Consider the following 26,485-nt stretch of genomic DNA (forward strand, 5'->3'; position numbering starts at 1 on the left):
ATATATTTTATTGCAACATTGCAACATCACACGCAGAAGATCAGGAGCTATGCCACACAAACTAGAAGTTACAGTTAAAAGATACACTCACATGAATCCAGTTGCCAATGAATACTGTACAACATCAAGACTAGATTTTGCCAGGTGACTCTTGGCCTTGCAATGCTGAGCTCAACAAAGGATGTGTGGTAAAGGAGATTCCAGCAAGTTGGCTGGAATTATAAAATATTACAGCACAGGTAATAACTCTTCAATCCCACCACAATCTGCCAGTGCAAGGTCTTAAATGAATTCCACTTCATTGCTTCTTCTTTGTATCTTTGCATGTGTTTTTTTATTTTGAAAAACTTCTCCAATTGCGTTTTAAACAATGCTATAGTAGCTGTTCCTTGTGGTAACATGTCTCCTTGGTCTAATGATGCTCTCGGCGTGAAAACCTTGTGTATTTGGAAATTTGTGAAGTGCTCCACAAGGTTAGCGAGGTCCAGAGGGCATTGGGATAATATAAGGAGGACACTAAGAGGTGACCTTGGAGTGCTTGAAAGACTTTACAAGTTAAACAGTGAGGAACCCAGTCCCCTTCCAATACTGCTCCCAAACATCACCATGTTGGGTGCAATGCACATAAATGGTACACAGTTAAACACTGTACACTTCTTTACAATACAGTTGAAGCTTGTCAATGGTGAGATTCTAATGAAGCAGAGATTACCCATTTCTTCAATCATATCCAATCCATGAGATGTTGTTTTCAAATTTTCCTTCAGGTTTGCTCCCCATCTTTCCTGAAGGGGCTGAAGCACTCTGAGATATAGTGATGGGTATTGGTGGCCTCCAGTAGCTCCCTCACTTGACCATTCTTCGTGAGTGAACCAAGATGGTGAGTTCGGTAGATTCAGCCTGGCGCAACACAGCCAATCTTCTGTTCAACTGTACCCAGGTATCTTCCATTGAAGTCAATGGACAGTCATCAGGATCAGGAGCACTGGCTGACTTTCATCCGTATCCTTGCTCGGGGGCACAACTCTCAACATCGCAACTTGTGATGTCTTATTGTTCAGGAACAGGGCCCATTTCCATTTTATGAAATATTCTCGAGTTATGCCTCAATCTCTTTAAGCAAACGAAAAAAAAACTGTACTAATTTAAATACTGCATCCCAGGATCCTGTTAGTGCCTGAAGTCAACTGATCCCATTAATCTCACGCATGCCAAGTGGCGTCCTTGGCAGTGCCCAATACAAGCATTGAACCCGTCAGAGACTGATGCTAATCAGGCTTGTCACTGAGTTGGCATGTAAGGCCAGTTGAAGGAACCTCCAGACAGAAGCATGTCTCTGATTAGGGTTTCGATGGGGGTCTTCCCCACCAGCCTCATGAAGAAGAGTTGTCCAATGAGGGAGGCTGGCACAGCTCGTAGCGCTGGGAGCCGCAGGAGCAGTTTCCCGAAACGCTGGGGCTGTGGTGGATACTGACAGCGCACGTACTCAGCCAGAGATTCCTGAACCTTCTCCTGCAAGCTCTCGATGTGGGCGGGTTCGGAGAGACCGGAAGCATCTGGTAAAGAGAAGTGGAGAGAGAATTTTTCTTTTGAGTCCAAAACAGTTTACCACATCAAAGAAAGGAACGAATGGGAAGGTGGAGAGCAGGAAAAGATTTCATGTTTTCTGCTTTCTCTATTAATTCCTTTACTTTTGGATGGCACTTGTGCAGGCTTCTGCCATTCACACCTCTTCTAGACACATCTTTTGTTTCTTTACATGTTCCATTACCACTCCTTTTGGCCTCGCACCGCAAACCCATTTGTTATTTAAACTCTCCTGCCATCCACCAGAGCTTAAAGGCTTTCCCTTTTGTTCTTTTCCCTACCCTCCCCCCTTTCACTTGTTCAAAACCTATTACATCTCTAACTTTTCCCAGTCCTGATGAAAGGTCACAGGCCTGAAACGTTGGCTAGGATTTTCTGGCCCCGCCTTGGTGGATGTGAATCATTTGCATGACCGTTGACTTCAATGGGACCAGAAGATTCCCCCCGGTGGGAGGGACCGGCAAATTCTGTCATTGGGCTAATTTTCCCCCCGTTGGGGAGGGAAGTTGAAGGGTGGGTGCACACAGGCGCGCTTCCGATTGGCGCCTCCAATTGGAGGCGTGGCAACATTTTACATGGGTGGGCTAATTAAGACCCGCCCAGCATGACATCCGCACAGAAGCGCTACGTGCTCCCTGTGCAGGTGGGGGGAGGGATGGGGAAGAATCCCAAAATCAAGAGTGCGCTCTTTTGCGCATGCACATGAAAGAACGCACTCATCTCCCTGAGGCTAAGTGCAGCCTCAGGGAGATCGGCTCAAAATGTACAAAACCTAAAAATAGAAAAGTAACATTTCCCTAACATGTCCCCTCATGTGACAATGTCACATGAGTTGGGACATGTCCATAATTTTAACAAAAATTTTAATAAAATCTTTTAAAAGCTACATGAAACGTCATCCCACCTGTGGATGAGGTTTCATGCTTTTTCTAGTTCTCATCGGGACTCCTGGCCTGCCCGACGACTTTAAGATTGGACTGGCAGGTCCTTTAATTACATAATTGACTCTGTCAATGGCCTCAATTGGCCATTGACAGGTCGGTGGGCGCACAGCTGATTTCGCCACGCCCCTGCCTTCCGGAAAATTTAAATGGGGCGTGGCGATGTTGGGAGATCCCCCGATGTCACCACACATTCATTTTATGTGTCGGCGAGCAGGCCCCGCCCACCATGTAAAGTCCTGCCCATTAACTCTGTTTCTCTCTTGATACAGATGCTGTCACATCTGCTGAATATTTGCAGAACTTTCTGTTTTTATTTTAGATTTCCATCATCCGCAGTATTTTGCTTTTGTACCCTTGTGTACATCCTGTTTCTTATCTATAAGTTGCTCCTTGGAGACATCATCCATAGATACGGGGTTAGCCTCGACACATATGCTAATAGCACCAAGCTCTATTTCCCTTTCACCTCTCTGTGCCTCTACTGTCGCCATGTTCTCAAACTTATTCTGCAACCCATGGTCATGCATGAGCCACAATTTCCATTTAAAGTCTGGGAAGATTAAAACTATAGAGACTACAAGAGCAGGTCAGGGGCTAGGAATTCCACAGCGAGTAACTCACCTCCTGACTCCCCAAAGCCTGTCCACCATCTACAAGGCACAAGTCAGGAGTGTGATGGAATACTCTCCACTTGCCTGGATGAGTGCAGCTCCCACAACATTCAAGAAACTCAACAACATCCAGGACAAAGCAGCCCGCTTGATTGGTATCACACCCACAAACATTCACTCCCTCCACCACCAACGCACAAAAGCAGCAGTGTGTACCAGCTACAAGATGCACTGCAGGAACTCACCAAGGCTCCTTCGACAGCACCTTCCAAGCCTGCAACCTCTGCCACCTAGAAGGACAAGGGCAGCAGATAGATGGGAACGCCATCGTCTGCAAGTTCCCCTCCAAGCCACATGCCATCCTGACTTGGAACTATATCAACGTTCCTTCACTGTTACTGAGTCCCTGTTAGCACTGTGTATGTACCTACACCACATGGGCTGCAGGGGTTCAAGAAGGCAGCTCACCACCACCTTCTCAAGGGCAATTAGGGGTGGGCAGTAAATGCTGGCCTAGCCAGCGATGCACACATCCCATGAAGGAATTTTTAAAAAAAACGTTTTCGGTTCATGCCACAAGTTCCGGGACTTTGCCATCATTTCCATTCACCTCTCTGCCACAGTTTCAGGTTGAACCAGACTATTCTCAACTTTGACATTCAACTTAACCTTAAGCTGAGCTGCCAATCCCAGAATGTTGGCTTTATGAAGACAACCACCTCCGTAACATTGTTCACCTCTACCCTTGCCTTGGCTTAGCGGCCACAGAAACCTCCTTTTGTTTTAGCTAGAGAGGGTACAGAGGAGGTTTACGAGGATTTTTAAAATGTATTCTTTCATGGGATGTGAGTATTGCTGGTGAGGCCAGTATTTATTACCCATCCCTAATTGCCCTTGAGAAGGTGGAGGTGAGCCACTTTCTTGAACAGCTGCGGTACACCCACAGTGCTGTTAGGGAGGGAGCTCCAGGATTTTGACCCTGCGACAGTGAAGGAATGGTGATACAGTGCCAAATCAGGATGGTCTGTGGCTTGGAGGGGAACGTGTAGGTTGTGGTGTTCCCATGCATCTGCTGCTCTTGTCCTTCTAGGTGGTAGAGTTCACTGGTTTGGAAGGTGCTGTCGAAGGAGCCTTGGAGAGTTGATGCAGTCCATCTTGTAGATGGTACACACTGCAGCTACTGTGAGTCGGAGGTGGAGGGAGTAAATGTTCAAGGTGGTCAATGGGGTGCCAATCAAGTGGGCTGCTTTGTCCTACATGCTGTCAAGCCACTTGAGTGTTGTGGGAGCTGCACCCATCCAGGCAAATGGAGAGTATTCCATCACACTCCTGACTTGAGCATTGTAGATGATGGACAGGCTTTGAGGAGTCAGGAGGTGAGTTACTCGCTGCAGGATTCCCAGCCTCTGACCTGCTTTTGTAGCCACAATATTTATATGGCTGGTCCAGTCAGTTTATGGTCAATGGTCTCCCCAGGTTGTTGATCGTCAGGGATTCAGCAATGTTAATGCCATTGAATGTCAATGGGAGATGGTCAAATCTCTATTTGGTCATTGCCTGGCACTTGTGTGGTGTGAATGTTAATTCTACATATCAGTCCAAGCCTGAAAGTTGTTGAGGTCTTGGCTGCATATGGACACGGGCTGTTCTGTATCTGAAGTGTTGCGAATGGTGCTGGACATTGTGCTATTCATTTGGTTATTCCAATACTCTCCTGGCCGGCTTCCCAACTCACCTCCCTCCACAAACTTCATCTCATGCAAAAGCTCTAGTGCCCCTATCTTGATCACCAAATCACCTTTGACTTCACTGGCCTCCACTGACTCCAATGGCTCAAATAAAAAAATGTCACCCTCATGGTTAAATCCTTTCATGGCCTCTCACCTCACAATCTCTGTAACCTCCTCCTGCCCTAATAATCCTCTGCCCAACTAAACCTAGATTCCTCCGACTCTGGCGCTTCTCCAGCATTCTTTGCCCCACAGTTGGTGACTGGGCCTTCAGCTTCAAGGGGTTCAGGCCCTGAGATTCATTCCCTGAGCCCTTTGGTCTTTGCACCAGCCTCTTCTCTCTTCTGACCTTCCTTAAATCCCACCAATCCTTTTCGCACCACTTCTAACAAATCCTTTTTTGGATCATTGTTACACTTTTCTGCTTAGATCCCTGTGAATCACTGAGACATTTGTGAAAGATGTAAGTTGTTGCTGGGAGCTGCTGTCCTGGAGAAGTGCTTATTGAGTGACATTCTACTCTGTTGGTCATGAGTTAATTTTTTTTTATTACTTATTCTCAGGATGTGAGTGATGTTAACGAGGATGGCATTTATACGCTGGTCATATAGCTGAGGATTCTTTTACTGATTGACTTTACAACTGAACTGGATTACTCAGACAACTCAGCTGCCGCTACAGTCAGGCTGCCAACTCTGGGTGGACAGATTCCTGGAGGTTTTGTCACATGACCTCCTAGCTCCAGCTGCCCCACCCCCACAATCCTGCGATTTTTTGACTGACGTGCCTACCCTCACGATGCCCTGCGTTCCAAACAGCCAATTGGAAAGTGGGTAGAGTGTTCATTAGCCAATTCTTGACTATTAGTCAAGCACCAACATATTCTCCATAGCCCAATATTTTAATAACTAATGAGCAGAAGTGTTCAATGAAAATTAAAAGGAACCACAATTTCCTTCAATGCCCCAATGATTTTTCTTTTGGGATTTTCTTACAGCAGTGCAAGTGCAATCCTGGAGGGTTAGACAGGACAAGCAGCGATGCCATTAGTGAATCAGAATCACAAGGTACGGTAATAAAGCTGTTACATTACTGGGCTAGAAGCCAGAGGCCCATTGACTAATAATCAAGAGACATGAATTCAAATCCCACTATGCTGTATGCATTTGATTGTGACACTATGCAGCTTCTCCTGGGTTAGTGATGTCAATTCCAGGTCAGCCCCCTCTGATGGTGTCATTTCCCTTCACAAAGTTTTGCTCTTGTCCCTTTAAGGATTCTGTAGTAATTATGGTTTTATTTAGTGTGCAATGTGCCTTTAAGAATACTAGTTAGGCAAGATCACATGATCGGTAGTAACCAATAGGAGAGTAGTTTGGGCTACCTCAGCAGTCAGTGTAGAGATAGAGTTGGGAGTTGAAAGCAGATGTGTCATTGCTGCTGAGTATATTGTAAATAAACTTAATGTTTCCACCAAAGAAGTGTCTGCAGATCAACTCAATCATTAATAGCATGACTCGGCCACCCTACAACCCAGTGCATTTCCTTGTTCTCTTTGTGGATTATAGTAGCAGTGTTTATGTTACTGGATTAGTAATCTAGCAGCCTGAACAAGTGAGCTGTTATGAGTTTAGATCCCACCACAGCAGATGAGGAATTTAAACTCAGTTGATTAAATAAATCTGCAGGATAAAATTAGTATCAGTAACGGTGACTATGAAACTATCAGATTGTCATAACTCACTTTAGGGTAGGAAATCTGCCTTCTTACCCGGTCTGACCAGTCTGGTCTATATGTGACCCCAGATCCACAGCACAGGGTGACCATTTCCAAGTGAAAATTTTATGGATACTTTGGCATTGGCGTGAGCCTGTGTGAGCAAAGGGGACAGGGGTGTGGGATGCTGTCAGATCGGTGGGAGTTAGGGGATGGGGTGGATTGGTTGCCAGGGGTTTTCTAGCTGCCAGAGGGGAGATTAAAGAGGACAGCGCAATGCTCAAACATCACAAATACAGCCTCAAGCAACCCGGGACATGGGACAACTGGCCCAATTACAGGACGATCTCGTAAAATCCAGTCCAGGTGATCACCCTGTTGCAGCAATGTGGTTTTAACTTGAAAATGGCCCAGCAAGTCACTCAGTTGTATTCCAGAAGCCAGCTCACCGTAAGCTTCTGAAGGGCAACTAGGGGTTGGTAATAAATGCTGGCCTTGTCAGTGAAGCCCATACCCCATGAATGAATAGAGTGAAAATGGAGTATTTAACGACAATCTGACATGTCTCACATTTAGTTTTGTTTCTCCAGTGTCAGCTCACCAGATTATTATAGTCAATCCTGACATGGTGCACTTTGAACTCATGACTTCTAAGTGGTTAGTCCAGTGCGATGAACGTCACATGCAACACAACGGCCCCTCTGGCCTTTGATACTAACCCGGAGTGTAGAGGGCAATGGCCTTCAGGCAACTGTATTCAGCAGAGTCGACCTGTAAAACCTTGAGCTTCTCCACCTGGTCCTGGAAGATTCGAATCTGGTCCATGAAGCTCACCACCCGGTCTGCAGACATCTGCGTGGAATGGAGGCCGGCAGCAGCCAGGAGTGGAGCCATGTGGAGAGGGAGGGAAGATTGGGCAGCGTTCAGGACAAACAGCTCACTCCAGCTCAGTCGCAGCAGGGCCACCTGGTCAGAGATTTGCAGCTCGTGGAAGAAAGGGATGTTCCTGGCCCACTCCACCGCACTGAAGAGCAGCCTTGCTGCCAGCTCACAGATGTTGTCTATGCTCATGAGGTTGTACTGAGTGCATTGGGTGCTGAAGCGAGACGTGGGGTACGGCTCTGCTCTCAACAGGAGAGAGATAAGTCCTGAGATGTTGCCCCCATTCAAATGATCTCCACTCGACAGCGAAAGCTCCCCAGGGTTTGCTTGGGCTGGTGGAATTCTTCCTCGTTGGACAGCTAATGGAGAAAAAAAAGACTTTAGAATCAAGAAGAATGATCAATGGCCAATGGAAAATACAACTGCACCAACCACATAAATATTGTGATTACTGTGTTCTGACCAATATTTATTCCTCAACTAACGTCATGAAAAACAGATTTGAGTGTTGCTGAAAATAGATACATGTTGAAGCTTTTCGTCTTGCACGCACCAGGGGACTTTGCAAGAATATCAATGTCAGCGGAAAACAATTGTTTACACTCTATGTGTTTATACTGTATACTTTCAATTTTGGGCCAGGATTTTATGGCCCCTCCCCCCTGTCCGGACATTGTAGATCCGCCAGACTGAATGGAGATTTGGGCGACATGTCACGGCGAGGGCTGTAAAATCCTGGCCTTGGTGCGCTTTCATTCCAAATCAAACGGGAAGAGGTATTTGTGGAATTTGAATTCCTCTCCTCCCAACTGTCCCACCACAAGCCAGTGTCCGCTGAAGACGCTGAATCCTGGAAGGAAAGCCCAGTTGACCTGGCGCAAGCATATTGCGGGATTCCAAATGATCTGTCCGACTTCCGCATGCAAAGTGAATATCTTATAGCATTGCGAGGACTTAAGACCATTCTGGACATACACATCAATAAACCTGACAAAGGGACTGGAATATCATCCTTAACAAGTGTGACTATATCAACAAAATGCACACTATTCTTAACGACAGGTCCAAATTCGTCTCCACTGGGTCTGCCGCCTAATGTGACCTGACAGCCTTGCTTGAAAGTAAGTTAAAAAAATTGCTTGCTGGACTTGTGTAAGAGCGATGAGCTACCGCGTGATGTATATATGAAAGAGTTAGCCCTCACAGTTCGCTATGTCTGCGTATGTATGGGCTGCCCAAAACACACAAAAGTGATGTCCCTCCAAGCCCTATCTTATCTATGACCGATTCCGCACAACATGAATTGGCCGAATGGTTGGGTGAATTGTTACAAATTGATCAAGTTTTCCACATACCCGGTGAAAGATTCCTTCACACTTATGAGACCATGCTGGACTTGCATATCGTTAGCAATGCTGTGTCCATGTGCTCATTTGACATTGCTAGCCTATTCATCAATGGAAGCCATAGATATCATGGAGATCTAGACCCGCCACCATTGCGTGAATCAGTATTCATTGAACTTATGAGCTCAGCAACTGGCACAGTTGAGTAGTTTTAATGACACCTTGTATGCCCAAATAGATGGTGTTGCCATGGGATCCCCTCTAGACCCAGCTCTCGCAAACATCTTTGTTGGGTTCCGTGAGAAATGGAATGACACCTAACCTCCTACCTCCCACATATTTCTGATCTGTGGATAATATGTTTGCTATATTTAAATCTGCAGCTTCATATAACAATTTCCTTACATGTCTTAATGGGCTCCATCCTGCACTCAAATTCACCTTTGAAGTCAAACTTCAAACTCCCCTTCCCTGACGTACTTGTTGAGAGATCTGCCAGGGGATTCTCTACCACGGTCTATGGCAAGCCTACCTTCACTGGTCAATATACGCCTTGGGATTTTTACAGTCTCACATGCTATAAAATTAGTCTTATCTGCAACCTTGTAAATAAGGCCCCGAGTCATTTTCTCACCATGCAAGCTTGATGCTGAAATAGGGGCATCAACGATTTCCTGCGGGATAATGGTTACCCTGATCAGATCATTTCACAATGTATATCATGCAAACTCATGAATGGCCCTGAAAAGTGCCCAGTCTACCTCAGGATACCCTGAAAGGGCAAGGTATCTCAAAAATTTGAGCAATACGTGAAGCTAGCTGTTTTACGCTGCTACTATATAACACAAGTGGTATTCACCACTAACAGGATGCTGCCGTCAAGCCAAAAAGACATTTTGCCTAACACACTAATGAGTAATGTAATATATGAATGTCAGTGCCTGTATGATACTCGGTATGTAGGTCATACGTCCCAAAGAGTTGCGGATTGTATCAAATTGCACATCTTAGCCGTTGTTTGCAATGGGCAGGGTACTCAACCAGGGTGTACTTGCAAAACTTAAAACATAGTGTCCAACAGTAGATGTGATTCTGTGATTGGACAACATTTGCTAAATAATCCGCAGTGTGCTAAGAATTACGCTGACAGCCAATTTAAGATTGAGAGTCAGGCTTGCAGTGTGGAACATTTATATGTACTGGAAGCTACATATATTAATACACAGGGCCCTGTTCTTTGCAGACAGAAAGACCATGGACACGCATTGTGCCTGCTTCAACTAAACAAAATAAGTGACAGCCATTTGCTGATTCATTCCTCAGGGCAATGCCTTGACCAATCAGGGTCAATCTGCCTGGTTTAAATTTTAAACAATGCTTGGCAGTTAACTGGCAGTCACCATCACTGGTGCATTCTCCATGGCAATGCCACTTTCCAACTAATCAGCACTCTCTTCGCATACAGTATAAATTGTTGTTTTCTCCTTATATTGGTATTCCTGCAAGTGTCCTGATGCGTGCAAGAAGAAAAGATTAGACATCTCTCTTGTTTTAGCAATACTCAAGTTCTGTACTACCAAACAACTAAAAGTAGATTTATCAGGTCATTATTCTACTGCTGTTTGTGGGAGTTGGCTGTGCACAAATTGATGACCATGTTTCCCATATTACAACAGTGACTACAGTTCAAAACGTACGTTATTGACTTTAAAGTTCTTTGGGATGTCCTGAGGTTGAGACAGGTACTATAGGAGTGCAAGACTTTTTTCTATTTGAACAGGCCAGATGCTGGATATTCGGTAGCAAGCAACCCACCTACTGACTCCCCAAAATGTGTCCACCATCTACAAGGCACAAGTCAGGAGCATGATGAAATACTCCCCTTTTGCCTGGATGAGTGCAGCTCCAACAACACGGAGCTTGATTGGCACCCCATCCACCACCCTAAACATTCACTGCCTCTACCACTGACACACAGTAGCTGCAGTGTGTATCATCTTCAAGATGCATTGCAGCAACTCACAAAGCCTCCTTCAACAGCACCTTCAAGCCCATGACCTCTACCAGTTAGAAGGACAAGGGCAGCAGATGGATGGGAACACCACCACCTGGAAGGTTTCCCTCCAAGCCTCTCACCATCTTGACTTGGAAGTATGTTGCTGTTCCTTCACTGTCGCTGGGTCAAAATCCTGGAACTCCCTCCCTAACAGCACTGTGGGTGTACCTACACCACACGGACTGCAGCGGTTCAAGAAGGCAGCTCACCACCACCTTCTCAAGGGCAATTAGAGATGAGCAATAAATGTCAGCTTCCAGAAACACCCACAACCCATGAATGAATAATTAATAAAAAGATCATGATTAGGTGTCACAGCAGTCAACATCCTCTTATAGGCATTGTGCTTGAAACTACCCTTAGTCCATGGCTCAATGACCTTCTCTCTCGATGTAGAATCAAGTAAAACAATCTGTCAGAACATTGACTACCTAGTTGTACCCCTGAATCTGAATCCACATTTGTCTCCAGCTCATGCCCATTACTGCTGAAATCTTCAGCTATGCTTTTGTCCAAAGTTGACTTTTCCACTGCCCTCCTAGCTGGCAATTGGAACTCCACATTACTTCAGAAATATGTCCCCCACCCATCTGGTCCCATGCAGCAGTATTCATGTCCAATTCTGGCACACATTTTAGGAAGGGTATGAAGGTATTAGAGAGGCACAGAAAAGATTCGTGAGAATGGTTCCAGGGATGAGGAACCTCAGTTACATGGATAGATTGGAAAAGCTAGGGTTTTCTTCTCCCGAGAGAAGAGATTAAGAGGAGATTTGATAGGGTTGTTCAGAATCATGAGGGGTCTGGACAGAGTAGAGAGAGAGAAACTCTTCCTAAACAAAAATAAAAATACCTGGAAAAGCTCAGCAGGTCTGACAGCATCTGCGGAGAGGAACACAATTAATGTTTCGAGTCCGTATGACTATTCAACAGAACAAAGTAAAAACAGAAGAGAGGTGAAATATAAGCTGGTTTAAGGGGAGGGGTGGGATAGGTAGAGCTGGATAGAGGGCCAGTGATAGGTGGAGATAACCAAAAGATGTCATTGACAAAAGGACAAAAAGGTGTTGAAGGTGGTGATATTATCTAAGGAATGTGCTAGTTAAGGGTAGAAAGCAAGACAAGCAAGGTACAGATAGCCCTAGTGGGGGTGGGGTGGGGTGAAGGCAAGGGATTGAAATAGGCTAAAAGGTAGAGATAAAACAATGGATGGAAATACATTTAAAAATAATGGAAATAGGTGGGAAAAGAAAAATCTATATAAATTATTGGGGAAAAAAGGGGGATCGGAAAGGGGGTGGGGATGAAGGAGACAGTGCATGATCTAAAATTGTTGAACTCAATATTCAGTCCGGAAGGCTGTAAAGTGCCTAGTCAGAAGATGAGGTGCTGTTCCTCCAGTTTGCGTTGAGTTTCACTGGACCAATGCAGCAAGCCAAGAATGGACACGTGGGCATGAGAGCAGGGTGGAGTGTTGAAATAGCAAGAGTCAGGGAGCTCTGAGTCATGCTTGCAAACAGACCGAAGGTGTTCTGCAAAGCGGTCACCCAGTCTCTCCAATGTAGAGGAAACCGCATTGGGAGCAACGAATGCAGTAGACTAAATTGAGGGAAGTGCAAGTGAAATGCTGCTTCACTTGAAAGGAATGTTTGGGCCCTTGGACGGTGAGGAGAGAGGAAGTAAAGGGGCAGGTGTTGCACCTTCTGCAGTTGCATGGGAAGGTGCCGTGGGAGGGGGTTGAAGTGTAGGGGGTGTTGGAGGAGTGGACCAGGGTATCCCGGAGGGAATGATCCCTGCGGAATGCCGCCGGGGTTGGGGGGGGGGGGGGGGGTGCCGGGTGAAGGGAAGATGTGGTGGTGGCATCATGCTGGAGTTGGCGGAAATGGCGGAGGATGATCCTTTGAATGCGGAGGCTGGTGGGGTGATAAGTGAGGACAAGGGGGAGCCTATCATGGTTCTGGGAGGGAGAGGAAGGTGTGAGGGTAGATGCGCGGGAGATGGGCTGGACACGGTTGAGGGCCCTTTCAACCACCGTGGGTGGAAAACCTCGGTTAAGGAAGAAGGAGGACATGTCAGAGGAACTGTTTTTGAAAGTGGCATCATCAGAACAGATGCAGCTGAGGCGAAGGAACTGAGAGAATGGGATGGAGTCCTTACAGGAAGCGGAGTGCGAGGAGCTGTAGTCAAGGTAGCTGTGGGAGTTGGTAGGCTTGTAATGAATATTGGTGGACAGTCTATCACCAGAAATTGAGACAGAGAGGCCAAGGAAGGGAAGGGAAGTGTCAGAGATGGACCATGTGAAAATGATGGAGGGGTGGAAATTGGAGGAAAAATTAATACATTTTTCCAGGTCCAGACCAGAGCATGAAGCAGCACCAAAGCAATCATCGATGTACCGGAGAAAGAGTTGTGGGAGGGGGCCGGTGTAGGACTGGAACAAGGAATGTTCCACATACCCCATAAAGAGACAAGCATAACTGGGGCCCATGCGGGTACCCATGGCCACACCTTTTATTTGGAGGAAGTGAGAGGAGTTTAAGGAGAAATTGTTCAGTGTGAGAACAAGTTCAGCCAGATAGAGGAGAGTTTTGCTGGATGGGGATTGTTCGAGCCTCTGTTCGAGGAAGAAGCTAAGGGCCATCAGACCATCCTGGTGAGGGATGGAGGTGTAGAGGGATTGAACGTCCATGGTGAAGAGGAGGCAGCTGGGGCCAGGTACATGGAAATTGTTGATATGATGTAGGGTGTCAGAGGAATCACGGATGCAGGTGGGAAGGGACTGGACAAGGGGAGAGAGAAGGGAGTCAAGATAACGAGAAATGAGTTCCATGGGGCAGGAACAGGCTGACATGATCGGTCTGCTGGGACAATCCTGTTTGTGGATTTTGGGTTGGAGGTAGAAGCGGGCCGTCCGAGGTTGGGAGACTATCAGGTTGGAAGCTGTGGATAGAACATCTCCAGAGGAGATGAGGTCAGTAACAGTAACTCTTCCTGTTGGCTGGATTCAGAACCAGAGAGCCATGGTTTAAGGTGATTGGCAAAAGAAGCAATGGTGATATGAGGAAAATCTTTCTTTATGCACCGAGTGGTTAGGATGTGGAATGTGTTGCCCAAGAGGGTGAGGGAGACAGATTCAATCAATACTTTCAAAAGGAAATTGGATAAATATCTGAAGAGAAAAATATTGCAGGGCTATGGGGAGAAGGCAAGGGAGTGGGGCTGGGTGAATTAGTCCTGCAGAGACCCAGCAGTGACAGGATAGGCTGAATGGTCACCTTTTGTACTGTAACCATTCTATGATACTACTTAGTCTGACTGTGCAGCTGAATTTCTAGACCTATGCATTCACCGTTGCTATACATGCAAGCACACTGTTTGTTATGAGATGCAGTCCCTGGAATGCTGGCTGAGTTGATGTTATATTGGCTAAACTGAGAAATGTGATCACAGAAAGATAGACATGCTGTAATAACCTTCCAGCTGAGAATAGAAAGCAAGACCACCGTGAAAGAATTAGGGAAACTCCAGGAGTGAATCATCTTGCAGCTGAGCTCAGGAACTGTATCATGGTGGTTCGTGTAGCCTTCATGTTGTGTATTGACTGTGTCAATCCCTCTCATAAAATCTATAGCAATCTAGACCCTCAATTCTGGCACACAGACACAACAGTCCCAAGCTTGTCTCTCTTGCAACAACTGCAACTTGTATTTATGTAGCGCCTTTAGTGTGGGAAAACATACTAAGGTGCTTCACAGGAAAGCTATCAAAGGCATTTTGACACCGAGCCACACAAGGAGATATTTGGCCCGATAAGCAAAAGCTTCGTCAAAGTAGTAGGTTTTATAGAGTGTCAAAAAGGAGGAGAGAGGTGGAGAGGTGTAGGGAGGAGATTCCAAAGCTTATTAATCAACCTGTGTCATTGCGACTCCCATCAAAGTCCTATGTCTTCTGACGCTTCCAGCTATCCTTAATCCTTGGTTGAATCTCAGGAACCCCAAGTACAGTGATGGGAAAATGTGAATAGAAACTGACTACTTCATACAAACATACATACAAACGTATGAATTAGGAGTGGAGTAAATCACTCAGTCCTTCAAGCTTGCTCTGCCATTCAATATGATCATGGCTGATCTGAGTGTGACCTCCACTCCACACTCCTACCTACCCCAATAACCTTTCGCCCCCTTGTTTATCAAGAATCGATCTAGCTCTGCCTTTTTGGGAACAGAGTTCCAAAGGCTCATGACCCTCAGAGAAAAAAATTCTCCTCATCTCTGTCTTAAATGAGCAACCCCTTATTTTTAAACAGTGACCCCTAGTTCTAGATTCTCCCACAAGAGGAAACATCCTCACCACACCCGCTCTGTCAAGACCCCTCGGGATCTTAACAGTTTCAATCAAGTTGCCTCTTACTCTTCTAAACTCCAATGGATATAAGACTAACCTGCTCAACCTTTCCTCATAAGACAACCCACCCATTCCTGGTATTAGCCTAGTAAACCTTCTCTGAACTGCTTCTAATGCATCCTTAAATAAGGGGGCCATTGCTGTATACAATAGCCAGACGTAATCTCACCTGTACAACTGAAGCGTAACCTCCCTACCTTTGTAATCATTTCCCCTCACAATAAACAATAACATTCTATTAGCTTTTCTAATTACCTGCTGTACCTGCATACTAACCTTTAGTGATTCATGCTCTAGGACACCCAGATCCCTCTGAATCTTAGAGCTCTGCAACCTCTCACCATTTAGATAATACACTTCTTTTTTATTGTTGCTGCAAAAATGGACAATTTCACATTTGTTCATATTATACTCCATTTGCCAGGCCTTTGCCCACTCACCTATCTATGTCACTTTGTAGCTTCCTTAATTCCTCTTCACAACTTATTTCCTACCTATCTTTGTGTTGTCAGCAAATTTAGCAACCATTCTTTCGGTCCCTTCATCCAAGTCATTAATACAAATTGTAAAAAGTTGAGGTCCCCAAACACTGATCCCTGTGGATCAACCAGAAAAAGACCCATTATGGCTACCCTCTATTTCCTGTTAGCTAGCCAATCTTGTATCCATGTCAATATGTTACCCCCTACACCATGAGCTTTTATTTTCTGCAATAATCTTTCAGTTGGCACCTTATCAGATGCCATCAGGAAATCTAAGTATAGTACATCCTTTATCCACATCACTTGTGACTCCTTCAAAAAGCTCCAATAAATTGGTTAAACATGATTTCCCTCTCACAAAACCACGTTGACTCTGCCTGATTATCTTGATTTTTTTCTAAGTGCCCTGCTATAGCATTTTTAATAATAGCTTCTAACATTTTCCCTATGACAGATGTTAAGCTAACTGGTCTGTAGTTTCCTGCTTTCTGTCTCCCTCCCTTTTTGAATAAAGGAGTTACATTTGCTAATTTCCAATCTAATGGGACCTTCCCCGAGTCCAGGGAGTTTTGGAAAATTAAAACCAACGCATCAACTATCTCACTAGCCACTTCTTTCAAGACCTGATGATGAAGTCCATCAGGACCCAGGGATTTGTCAGCCCATGGCTCCAACAGTTCACTCACTACCGCTTCCCTGGTGACTGTGATTTTCCCGAGTTCCTCCCTGCCTTCCATTTCCTGATTTACAGCTATTTCCGGGATATTACTTGTATCCTCTATAGTGAAGACTGATGCAAAATACCTGTTCACTTCAAAGCTGCCACCTCCTTATTTTCCATTATTAATACCCCAGACTCACTTTCAACAGCAGCACTCATTTTTTAAAACTCTTCTTATTTAAATACCTAAAGAAACTCTTACTATTCATCTTTATATTACTAGCTAGCTTCCTCTTGTACTTTAATTTTTCCTTCCTTATTTGTCATTCCTTGCTGTTGTTTATATTCTGTCCAATCTTCTGACCTGCCACCCATCTTGGTGTAATTATATGTTTTTTTTCTTTAAGCTTTGGTCCTCCACCACCCTCCCCCCCACCATTACACTGCCCTGGGATCTCTGGGAACCCCCTCAGTAAGCAGGCCCTGCACCTACAAGAGGCAGACCTGGAGCTGGGACGTTGATGATGCAGGAAGGGGAGATTCTAGCCCTCCGATGTCGCTTCCCCCACCCGTACATCTGTCAGCAACCAGAAGATCCTGATTCTGCTGACCAGGAACTTCTTAGGGCCTGCAGCTACCCGCACTATGTGCCCAATCCCATCCCAAGCCTCTTGGAAGACCACTGGGCCTGCTGGGTGGTCCATAGGGGGCTCAGGAGCAACTGGCCCTTTCTGGCCAGAGTCGGACAAATAATCTTTTAGGTGAATAAAGTTATGAGGGGCATAGATAGGGTAGACAGGAAGGAGCTTTTCCCCTTGGTGAAGGGATCAACAACCGGGAGCATAGATTTAAGGTAAGAGGCAGGAGGTTTAGAGGGTATGTGAGGAAGACTTTTTTCACCCAGAGGGTGGTGGGAATCTGGAGCTCACTGCCTGAAAGGGTGGCAGAGGCAGAAACCCTCATAACATTGAAGAAGTATTTGGATGTGCACTTGCAATGCCACAGCATTCAAGGCTATGGGCCTTGTGCTGGAAAATGGGATTAGAATGGTTAGGTACTTGTTTGACTGGCGCAGGCTGGATGGGCCGAAGGGCCTTTTTCTGTGCTGTAGACCTCTATGGCTGTAAATAAGTGGATTTAAAAAGCTGAGAGAATTCGCAGACTATGAAAGTAGAAAACGGGAAGGGATTAACCTGATGACAGAGTCAGTTTTAAAATGTCCCCATTGAGGGGACATAATGTTGAGCACAAGAATTTCCCAAAACAAAATCTAGAAATTCGGACAAACGGAAAGTCTCATTTGGGAAGAAAGACAGTGGCAATTAATCATCAAAGAGAATATTTAACTTCCCTTTCAGGCAGAAACGTTGGGTTTTCTTTTAAGAAGCGTTCGGCTGAGTCAGATTATGTAAAAATTTAAATGGTTCTTTAAGGTAAAACAAAGCTTGACCCCTTTTCACCTTCCATCAAATTAATAATTAACTCTTCATTCTCTTCTTTTGGAAGAATTCAATTTCCTTCCACAAGTTACACAAACCTGAAACACAGTGGCAGGGACAGTTCTGTTTTACTTTATTAAACCACATTTTGAGGCTTTCAAGACTGAAAATAAATTGATTGTCAAACTTTTTTTAAAAAGTTGGTTTAGTTCAAGGGTTGATTTGCACTTCTGCTGCTTTCACAAAATCCGGCTTAAATTATTTAATGTTCTTTCTCCCAAAATTACTGAGGAATGCCAAATTTTTCTAATTTTTATAGTTCATGGCAGGGTAGGTGCAGCACATGGTTAGATACAGAGTAAAGCTCCCTCTACACCGTCCCCATCAAACACTCCCAGGACAGGTACAGCACAGGGTTAGATACAGAGTAAAGCTCCCCCTACACTGTCCCCATCAAACACTCCCAGAGCAGGTACAGCATTTCCCATTGATATGCCTTCTCTAGTTTCCAGTGGGTTCAGTCTGCCAGTGCACTCTGGGGGACTCTTCTTGATCTTTCTGCCCAGAGATAGGTCCAACCCGCATCCACAACAAGGAAGCAGGTCCCGAATCCATCCCAGTCGGGGTGGGGAAATCGAGTCCCACGCTGCCAGCGCTAACCTCCGCCACACCGACCATTCAGCTAACTGATCCAAGCGACCTCCCCACCCCATCGCCCACACCCCCTCCCCCGTGGACCCCTGCCTGCCCACCCAAGGAGCTGTGGCAACATTCATTTTTACGCCTACGTTGTAGCCTGGAGCTGTGGAGAGTGATGGGAGAGGCTCCAATTTCTTTCCATCACATGTCTGACCAGGAATCTCTCCCACTCTTACCGCCTGCCATTAGCATTTGTTGGAAGGATTTACAGGTTGACACTCAACGAGTTTGGCTGCGTTATGAATGCACCTTCCTTGGCCATCAAGTCCTGGAGTGCGACTTGAAACTGGAGCTTCTAGCTCAGAGGCAGGGACACTACCCACTGCGCCACCAGACCTGCTACTGGGTTCGTCACGCACCCGACAAATGGGTAAGAAGCAACTGAATTCTCCCTGGGCAGCTTCAAAGACTAAGGGCAGAGAAGCAGAACAAAATATCTTCAGACTGATTTGGCTAGGTGTCAGTCACTCCTATTTCTGTCCAAATAAAGTCGGTTTAAAACCCATATAAAACTCTAGCAGTGATGTGTGAGATATTGCAACAATCCTCTTAAGGTCAAAATAGCAGCCACATGTCCTATGTCTGGAATGGTGAGTTGGCATCAAGTTTCTATATCCTGCAGAGAGAAGCGGGAGCTGAGTGAGGAATCCAGCAATGAACGGAAAAGAGGAATAAGGAGAACAAGTTAACATTTCTAAAGCTAAAAGTGTGTTTGTTACAGAGAAGAAAACAATAACAGCAAGAGAGAGGGAATGAAAAGTGGAAGACAGAAAATAAGTGACAGAGAAAGGAATTGAATGAGAGGAAAAAGCTGACTGAAAAAGTGAGAGGGTGGTAGAGAAAGAGAATAAGAGAGAAGGCAGTGATGTGGTGACCTATGACACTTGGAAGAGTACCTCCTTAAAATATGCTAGCTCCTGTGTGGAAGACTGAACAATCTCTCCCGTTCCCCAGTAAGTATAAAGTACAACAGACTCTGAATATCCAGCCCTAAATCCCACATTTTAAATAAATTTGAACAGGACAGAAAGCTTGTGACACAGCCCACTGTCTGTAAACGTACCAACTCTGGAATTTTTCTGCTGGTAGTGTACACTTTTGCAGGAAGCATGTGGCTGATATATTTAGTGGTTGCATTCTGGTCAGGAGATTATGTGGCAGAGGGGCGGGGTGGGGGGGAGGCTGCACTGAGGTCAATGGCACATTGACCCTAGTGAGGGCTGAGATCCCAAGGGGACACTGACAATCACCGTCTGCAGACATGAAAACACCCAGGGTTATCACATGCTGGCTATGTGCGTGTGTCTCTACATGTGCGTGTGTCTGTATGTCTGTGTGTCTACATGTGTGTGTGGGTGGGTGTTTGTGTGCGCGCATGTGAGAGTGTGTGTGTGTGTGTGTGTGTGAGTGAGAGAGAGTGAGAGTGTGTGAGGGAGACCGAGAGAGTGAGTGAGAGAGAGTGTGAGAGAGAGAGAGAGAGAGAGAGAGAGAGAGAGAGAGAGAGAGTGTGTGTGTGTGTGTGTGTGTGTGTGTGTGTGTGTGAGAGAGAGAGAGAGAGAGAATGAGAGAGAGAGAGAGTGAGTGAGTGAGAGAGAGTGTGTGTGTGAGTGAGTGAGTGAGAGTGTGTGAGTGAGAGTGTGTGAGTGTGTGTGTCTGTGTGTGTGTGTGAGAGAGTGAGAGTGTGAGTGAGAGAGATTGTGTGTGTGAGTGAGTGAATGAGAGTGTGAGTGAGAGTGTGTGTGTGTGTGTGTGTGTGTGTGTGAGAAATTGAGAGAGAGAGTGAGTGAGAGAGAGTGTGTGTGTGAGTGTGTGACTGAGAGTGTGTGTGTGTGTGTGTGTGTGAGTGAGTGTCAGGAGGGGGCACAGCAGAGGCCTGCATGCGTGTGAAAGGGATGATCAATTCTGTTTTTTTAAACAACAGAAGGAACTTCAGACGGGCCTTTTGTGGCTTCGAGTGAGCAGAATGATTTGAGGGAAAGAAAAAAAGTTAATGGGACCTGGAGAAAGAGTGAAAATCTGATGTTAGTCCAGCCTGGAAGAAGCAAATACCATAACAGAGAGAGGGAGAGGCAGATCGGAGATAGAAATGGGAAGAAGGATGGAGAGCATAAGGATAAAAGATAGAGGGAAGAGTAAATACATCAGGCTGGTAACAAGCTTTATAAGGTCTAATAGAAATCCAGTCTATTTACTGAAAAACAAGCGGGAGAGACAAAAGAAAGAGAAAGAAAGAATGAGAGAAACAAGGGAAGAGAGAAACAGAGGAGAGAACGAGATAAAGAAGGAGAGACAGAGAGAAGGGAAAATAGAGATAGAAAGAAAAAAAGGAAAAAGAGAGGTAGGTTAGAGGGTGCAGACATAGTTTGAAAATGGCAGTGAGTAGTATACGAGGGAAAGAGAGAAAAATAGAGAGACAGAGGAGGTGGGAGGATAGTCATTAGACATTGTGAAATTGTTAAAGTGAAGGTGAGACACTGCCCACAGTGTCAGGGTCACAGTGTAACTGGAACTGGCCCAATGAAGTTCAATGAAGAAATGGGCAAGCTACAAACTGGGCAAGGGAATGGGAGTCAGTTACTGATAGCCCTGAGATTTTTACCCCACTCACTGAGCCGAATAAATCTACTCTAAGAAACTCTTGATATGATTGCTGAAGTAAAAATTGTTAAGCAAGGGTTTCTTTTGTAGTAAAACTCAAAATGCACAACACATGAGCTTCAAATCTAACATCCGGAAAAAAAATTAGGATCTAGCTTGTAGGTTTTCCCTTGGAGGTGCTGCTATCCCCTTTCATCTCTAACTGGCAATTCTTCTCAGCAGGAATGTCGCCATGCTATTTAACTAGGAAGGGCATCACAGTCAAGCAGGGTCTTGACTGCAGCCAGTCTGCGCACACATACATGGTGACACAGAAACACAGACAAACACACACACACAAACACAGACACACACGGACTGCAGCGATTCAAAAAGGCATCTGACCACCACCTTCTCAAGGGCAACTAGGGATGGGCAATAAATACTGGTCCAGCCAGTGAGGCCCACATCCCGTGAATGAATAAAAAGAACACACACGGTGACACAGAAACACAGGCAAACATACATACACACAAATACACACACAGAGTGACACACACACAGACAGATAAGCACGTACACACAGACAGACAGGCACGCACACAAACAAACACACAGACAGGCACGCACACAAACAAACACACAGACAGGCACGCACACAAACACACACGGACAGGCACACGGACAGGCACACGGACAGGCACACGGACGGGCACACGGACGGGCACACGGACGGGCACACACACACACGGACGGGCACACACACACACGGACGGGCACACACACACACGGACGGGCACACACACACACGGACGGGCACACAGGCAGGCACACACACAGGCACACAGGCAGGTCACACACACTTTCTAGCAGGAGCCTTCCAATAATGATCAGAAGATGCAACATTTGATTTTACCATCTCTAAGGTACTGAGGCCAACTGTAGCAGTATGATGGAAGAAGCAGTATAGCCCAGTTAAGTCAGTACAGACCAGACCTGGAACTGGGGATCTTCCTAGCCTTTGTGGCTTTGCATCACGGCCATTGTGTGTTTCAATTCTATACAATCTATAGGGAGTCTCATTGTCTCTACAATACTCACAGACCAAGTCACTTTAACAACAGAAACTTCCTTCCTCCTCATATATACAATCATGGGGGATGATTTTGACCTTGGGTGCTTCAATGGAATGGAAAATCAGGACAGATGTAGAACAGGCCAGATCAATATCACCTAATAGATCCCAGTGCCTGAAGTCGAAATGATGCTCCTCTTACACTGTTATAACTCCGTCTTATACAATTTGACCCATTCTCTACACATTATTTATCGATTTTCAGTCCCTTTTTAAAATGAGATTATTGTTTATAAAGAAGACTTTCTTGAGCTGGCACACTCCGAGTTGGTGTCCATTACATCTCTGGACTACTCAGGCAGATTCCCTCTTATGCTGCCCCAGTAATCTACGCTAAACTTATCTGATGTCTCCAGTGATGAGTCTGCCCTTTTCCAAGGTAGGTTACCACTTGTTGCCAAGTTTTGCCAAGCCTTGTGGGTTCACACAAGCCTTCAAGAGGTTTACGACCACTCACTTGCTGTGTAACAAAAGCAAAATACTGCGGATGCTGGAAATCTGAAATAAAAACAGAAAATGCTGGAAATACACAGCAGGCCAGGCAGCATTTGTAAAGACAGTAATAGAGTTAACATTTCAGGTCTGTGATCTTTCATCAGAACCTTTCTGATGAAAGGTCATCGACCTAAAAAGTTAACTCGGTTTCTCTTTCCACAGATGCTGCCTGACCTGCCGAGTATTACCAGCATTTTCTATTTTTATGCTCGCTATGTGACCCCAGCCACTACAAGTCCACTTCAGCTTAGAAGGTGGGCTTGTTGGAGACACGCTGCAGCAGACTGGGTGACTGTGCTGGTTATCATAGGGCTGCCTCGATCGCCCATGATACTACTAATATTTCAAATAACCTCTCCACCTGCACTCCAATTTCCCTCTCCGCTATTTTCCAGACCTGTCATCACAGGGAGCTACCCAGCACCCTCCGCCTTGGGGTCTCTTCCCTGTAAATCAACCTGAAGCGAGAGAAAGAGAGCGAGCAGGTTTCAAATGGTTGATGAACCACAGGTGGCAGCACAGTCAGATCACCTCCACTGGTGACTCACCCCAGTGCCTTTTGAGTGCACACAGCTGGTATTGCCTGGTATCAGATACCAATGAGGAGCACAAACCCTGGCTGATCATTGTCCTACCCCTCTCTCCCCCTACCCTTCCACAACACACACACGCACTTACAGACACTGATGCACACAGTAACACACTGACACAAACATGCACATAGGCACACACACAAACACACTTATACAAACACACAGACGTACACACACTTACACAAACACACAGATGCACACACATTTACACACAGACGCACACACTTACACATTTTCACACTTACACAGACACACTTATCTAAACACGTACAGACCCACACTTTTACAGACTTACACAAATACACATTTACACACGCACGCACATACACAAACACACATACAGATGCACACACTTAACACAAGCACAGACCCACAATCTTACACATACACGGACGCCTACAGTAACACACGCACACAAACTTACACAAACACACAGGCGTGCACATTTACACACACTCACACACACACCACTAACATAGGCACAGGGGTTACTGAAGAAAATTCGGACCCCATCTGAGATCAGTGGACTGACTCACCACAGGCTAACACACGGGAGAAATCTTAACGTCTGTTTTTGAAAGAGAATTGACCGGGTACTTACCTTCTCGTTTCATGCCGACTTTGAAACATTTCCTGAGCCTGCAGTACTGGCACTGGTTCCTGTGATGCTGGTCAATCTGACAGTCTCGGTTGGACCTGCAGGTGTACGAGAGGTTTCGCCTGATGCTCCTCTTGAAAAAGCTCTTACAACCCTCGCAGGTGAACTGGCCGTAGTGCTTGCCGCTGGCCCGGTCCCCACAAACCACGCAGTCCACCTGGAGCCCCTGCCTGTCCGGCTCGCCCAGCTCGGGCTCACTGCCCCCGGTCTGGGAGGAGGATGGAGCCGGACTCTCCAGGGACTCCTCGCCGCCGTTGTGGGGATAAGGCTTGCTGTCGTCCCGAGGGTCTCCCCAGTCACTGGCGGCCATGGCCATCTCTCTGTCCACCCAGCCACCCCCCCACTAAAAAAAACAAATAATTAAAAAAAAATCCCTCTCTCTCTCTCTCTCTCTCCTTCCAGGGATCTGGGCGCCGGGAGCTTCCTGAGAGCTGGAGCGAGGGGGAAAACTGAGAGTTGGCAGCCGAGGGCAGGTCAAAGGACAAAACAGTTTGGGAGGAAAGACAACCGAGAAGGTCAGAAACTAAAGCAGCAAATGCTGGACAAACCTCAGCATCTGTGAAAAGAGAGAGAGAGAGAGAGAGTTACTGTTTCCAATCCAGTGAGAGAGTTACTGTTTCCAATCCAGTGAGTTACTGTTTCCAATCCAACATGATTCTTGCTCAAGAAGCTGAGAGTTTGGGGGTTAAAACTGGAGGGTTCACACTTCTTGTGGTGGGGGGCTAGGTGGGAGAGAGGTCACCGGGTCCCACACTGGATGGAAGGTCCTTTGGACATTTTTGGCATCCTCCAGAGCGGAGGGGCAGTCAGTGGGGTCCCTCCCTCACCCTCTCTGGCGGGCTGAGAGTTCCCAGGGATATAGAAACAAAACAAAACAAAACCAAACCAGAAAAAAAAAACTCGCTCGATTCACTCTCGGCTTCCAGGGGCCGGAGAGCAAGTCGTGTGTAAACCAACAGCAATCACTTCACATCCATGTCAAAGACATCTCTCTCTCTCTCTCCCCACCCCCTCAATCCCACCAACACTCCCCACCCCTCCCCTCCCCACCCCACCCCACCCCAGCAACACCTCCTGCCAGGGAAGGAGGACAAAGTAAAGTCGCTTTTGAGAAACAAAAAAACTCTCACTCAGCCAAACTCCCAAAGTTTTTGTTTTTTGGCTTTCTCTTTCCCTCCTCAACTCCTCGGCGAGCAGGATTCAGTCGCTGTCTGAGAGACCGGGCAGAAGTTTTTTTTTTGCGCTGCAGGATAATGGGATCCTGACCTGAGGGAGGGAGGGAGGATGGAGGGGGTGGGTTAGGGTGAGTGGATTTGGGAGAGGGAGGGTCAGAGAGACTCCCAGAAACTCAGCTGATGCATACAGAGAGGAAGGAGGGAGGGGGGAGGTTAAATAAAATGGAGATGCGAGGTCTAGGAAAGGTTACGAGGGCGAGTTTCGTGAATAAAACAGGAGATGAGAGTCAGTGACTGCGTGTGCAGGGCTTTGACAGTGCTATTGAAGCCGGACGGTTGCTAGGGAGACGACTTGCCTTATAAAGGAGATTGGTGTCAGGGAGCCAAGAGTGGGAATGCTCATTGTCCACAGTGGGGTTACACTTATGGTCGGGAAGTGTTTTAGCAAAAAAGTGAAGGCGTGGAGGAGGAAGGGAGGGGGGTAGCTGGGGTGGGGGTTGGGGTGGGGGGGGGGTGGCCTCTTGCACAAACTTTACAAAGTCAGTTCAATAGACGGCATAGCCATGGCAACAGAGAGTTCAAATGAGACGAAAAATGTGAGTGGGTGAGCTTGCTGGCGACCACGAAGAATGGGATAAGAATGGTGACCACACACACAGACACACAAACATATACACACACACACACAGAGACAAACAGACATACACACAAACAGGCACAGAGACACACATGTAGACACAGAAACACAGACACACACACACATATACACATCAAGATACACACAGAGACATACACTTAGGCAGACACACAGACAGACTTGTACACATCATACAGATACAGACACACACACAAACACACACACACACACAGATTACTAGCCCCTAAATGTTCTCCTACTGACACTTGATCCAACTGGCCCACCTCAGTCCCACGAAGCAGGTCTAGCAATGCCAACAGACAGGAAGCAAAGGCTGTATGCACAATTTGCAATTTCCAAGATAATTGTCAGCAAAAAACTTAGTGGCTTTGCTGCAGTTCTGGAATTGCCTCGGGGCTGCCACCCTGCAAGGGGTGGGAGGGGAGGGGAGTTGAGGCCTAGGGGTGATTTTGGCTCCTATTGTCACTGTAATGAACTGTGGAGTGTTCTGCTGGCCACCTCTGGTTAAAATCTGGAACAGTTTCTTTAGTTAAATTTTCTCCCCTCCTTTGGCAAAATTGTGGGGATGGAGGGTGAGGGTGGGCAAACGGAAATGGCAAGTGGGCTACTCAGGTGTCCGGTGGTCTCCAGCATC

General features: G+C 46.2%; 1 protein-coding gene across 1 annotated transcript; it reads right to left on the minus strand.

The window, feature by feature from the left end:
* Positions 1 to 24,536, minus strand: LOC121287657 (COUP transcription factor 1-like). Its single transcript, XM_041205616.1, has 3 exons — positions 23,962 to 24,536; positions 7,309 to 7,830; positions 1 to 1,556 (listed from the first exon to the last, which is right to left on the minus strand). The coding sequence occupies exons 1-3, from the start codon at positions 24,332 to 24,334 to the stop codon at positions 1,282 to 1,284; spliced, it is 1,170 nt and encodes a 389-aa protein (XP_041061550.1). The 5' UTR covers positions 24,335 to 24,536; the 3' UTR covers positions 1 to 1,281.
* Between the last annotated feature and the right edge of the window lie 1,949 nt (positions 24,537 to 26,485).

The sequence above is a fragment of the Carcharodon carcharias genome, chromosome 14 (genome assembly GCF_017639515.1).
Source record: "Carcharodon carcharias isolate sCarCar2 chromosome 14, sCarCar2.pri, whole genome shotgun sequence".
Classification (NCBI taxonomy): domain Eukaryota; kingdom Metazoa; phylum Chordata; class Chondrichthyes; order Lamniformes; family Lamnidae; genus Carcharodon; species Carcharodon carcharias.

Coding starts and splice junctions, on each gene's coding strand:
- LOC121287657 (XM_041205616.1), bottom strand. CDS start 24,334: ATGGCCATGGCCGCCAGTGACTGGGGAGACCCTCGGGACGACAGCAAG. Junction 7,831..23,961: donor AGTCGGCATGAAACGAGAAG/GTAAGTACCCGG, acceptor TTTCTCCATTAG/CTGTCCAACGAGGAAGAATT. Junction 1,557..7,308: donor CATTGCCCTCTACACTCCGG/GTTAGTATCAAA, acceptor TCTCTTTACCAG/ATGCTTCCGGTCTCTCCGAA.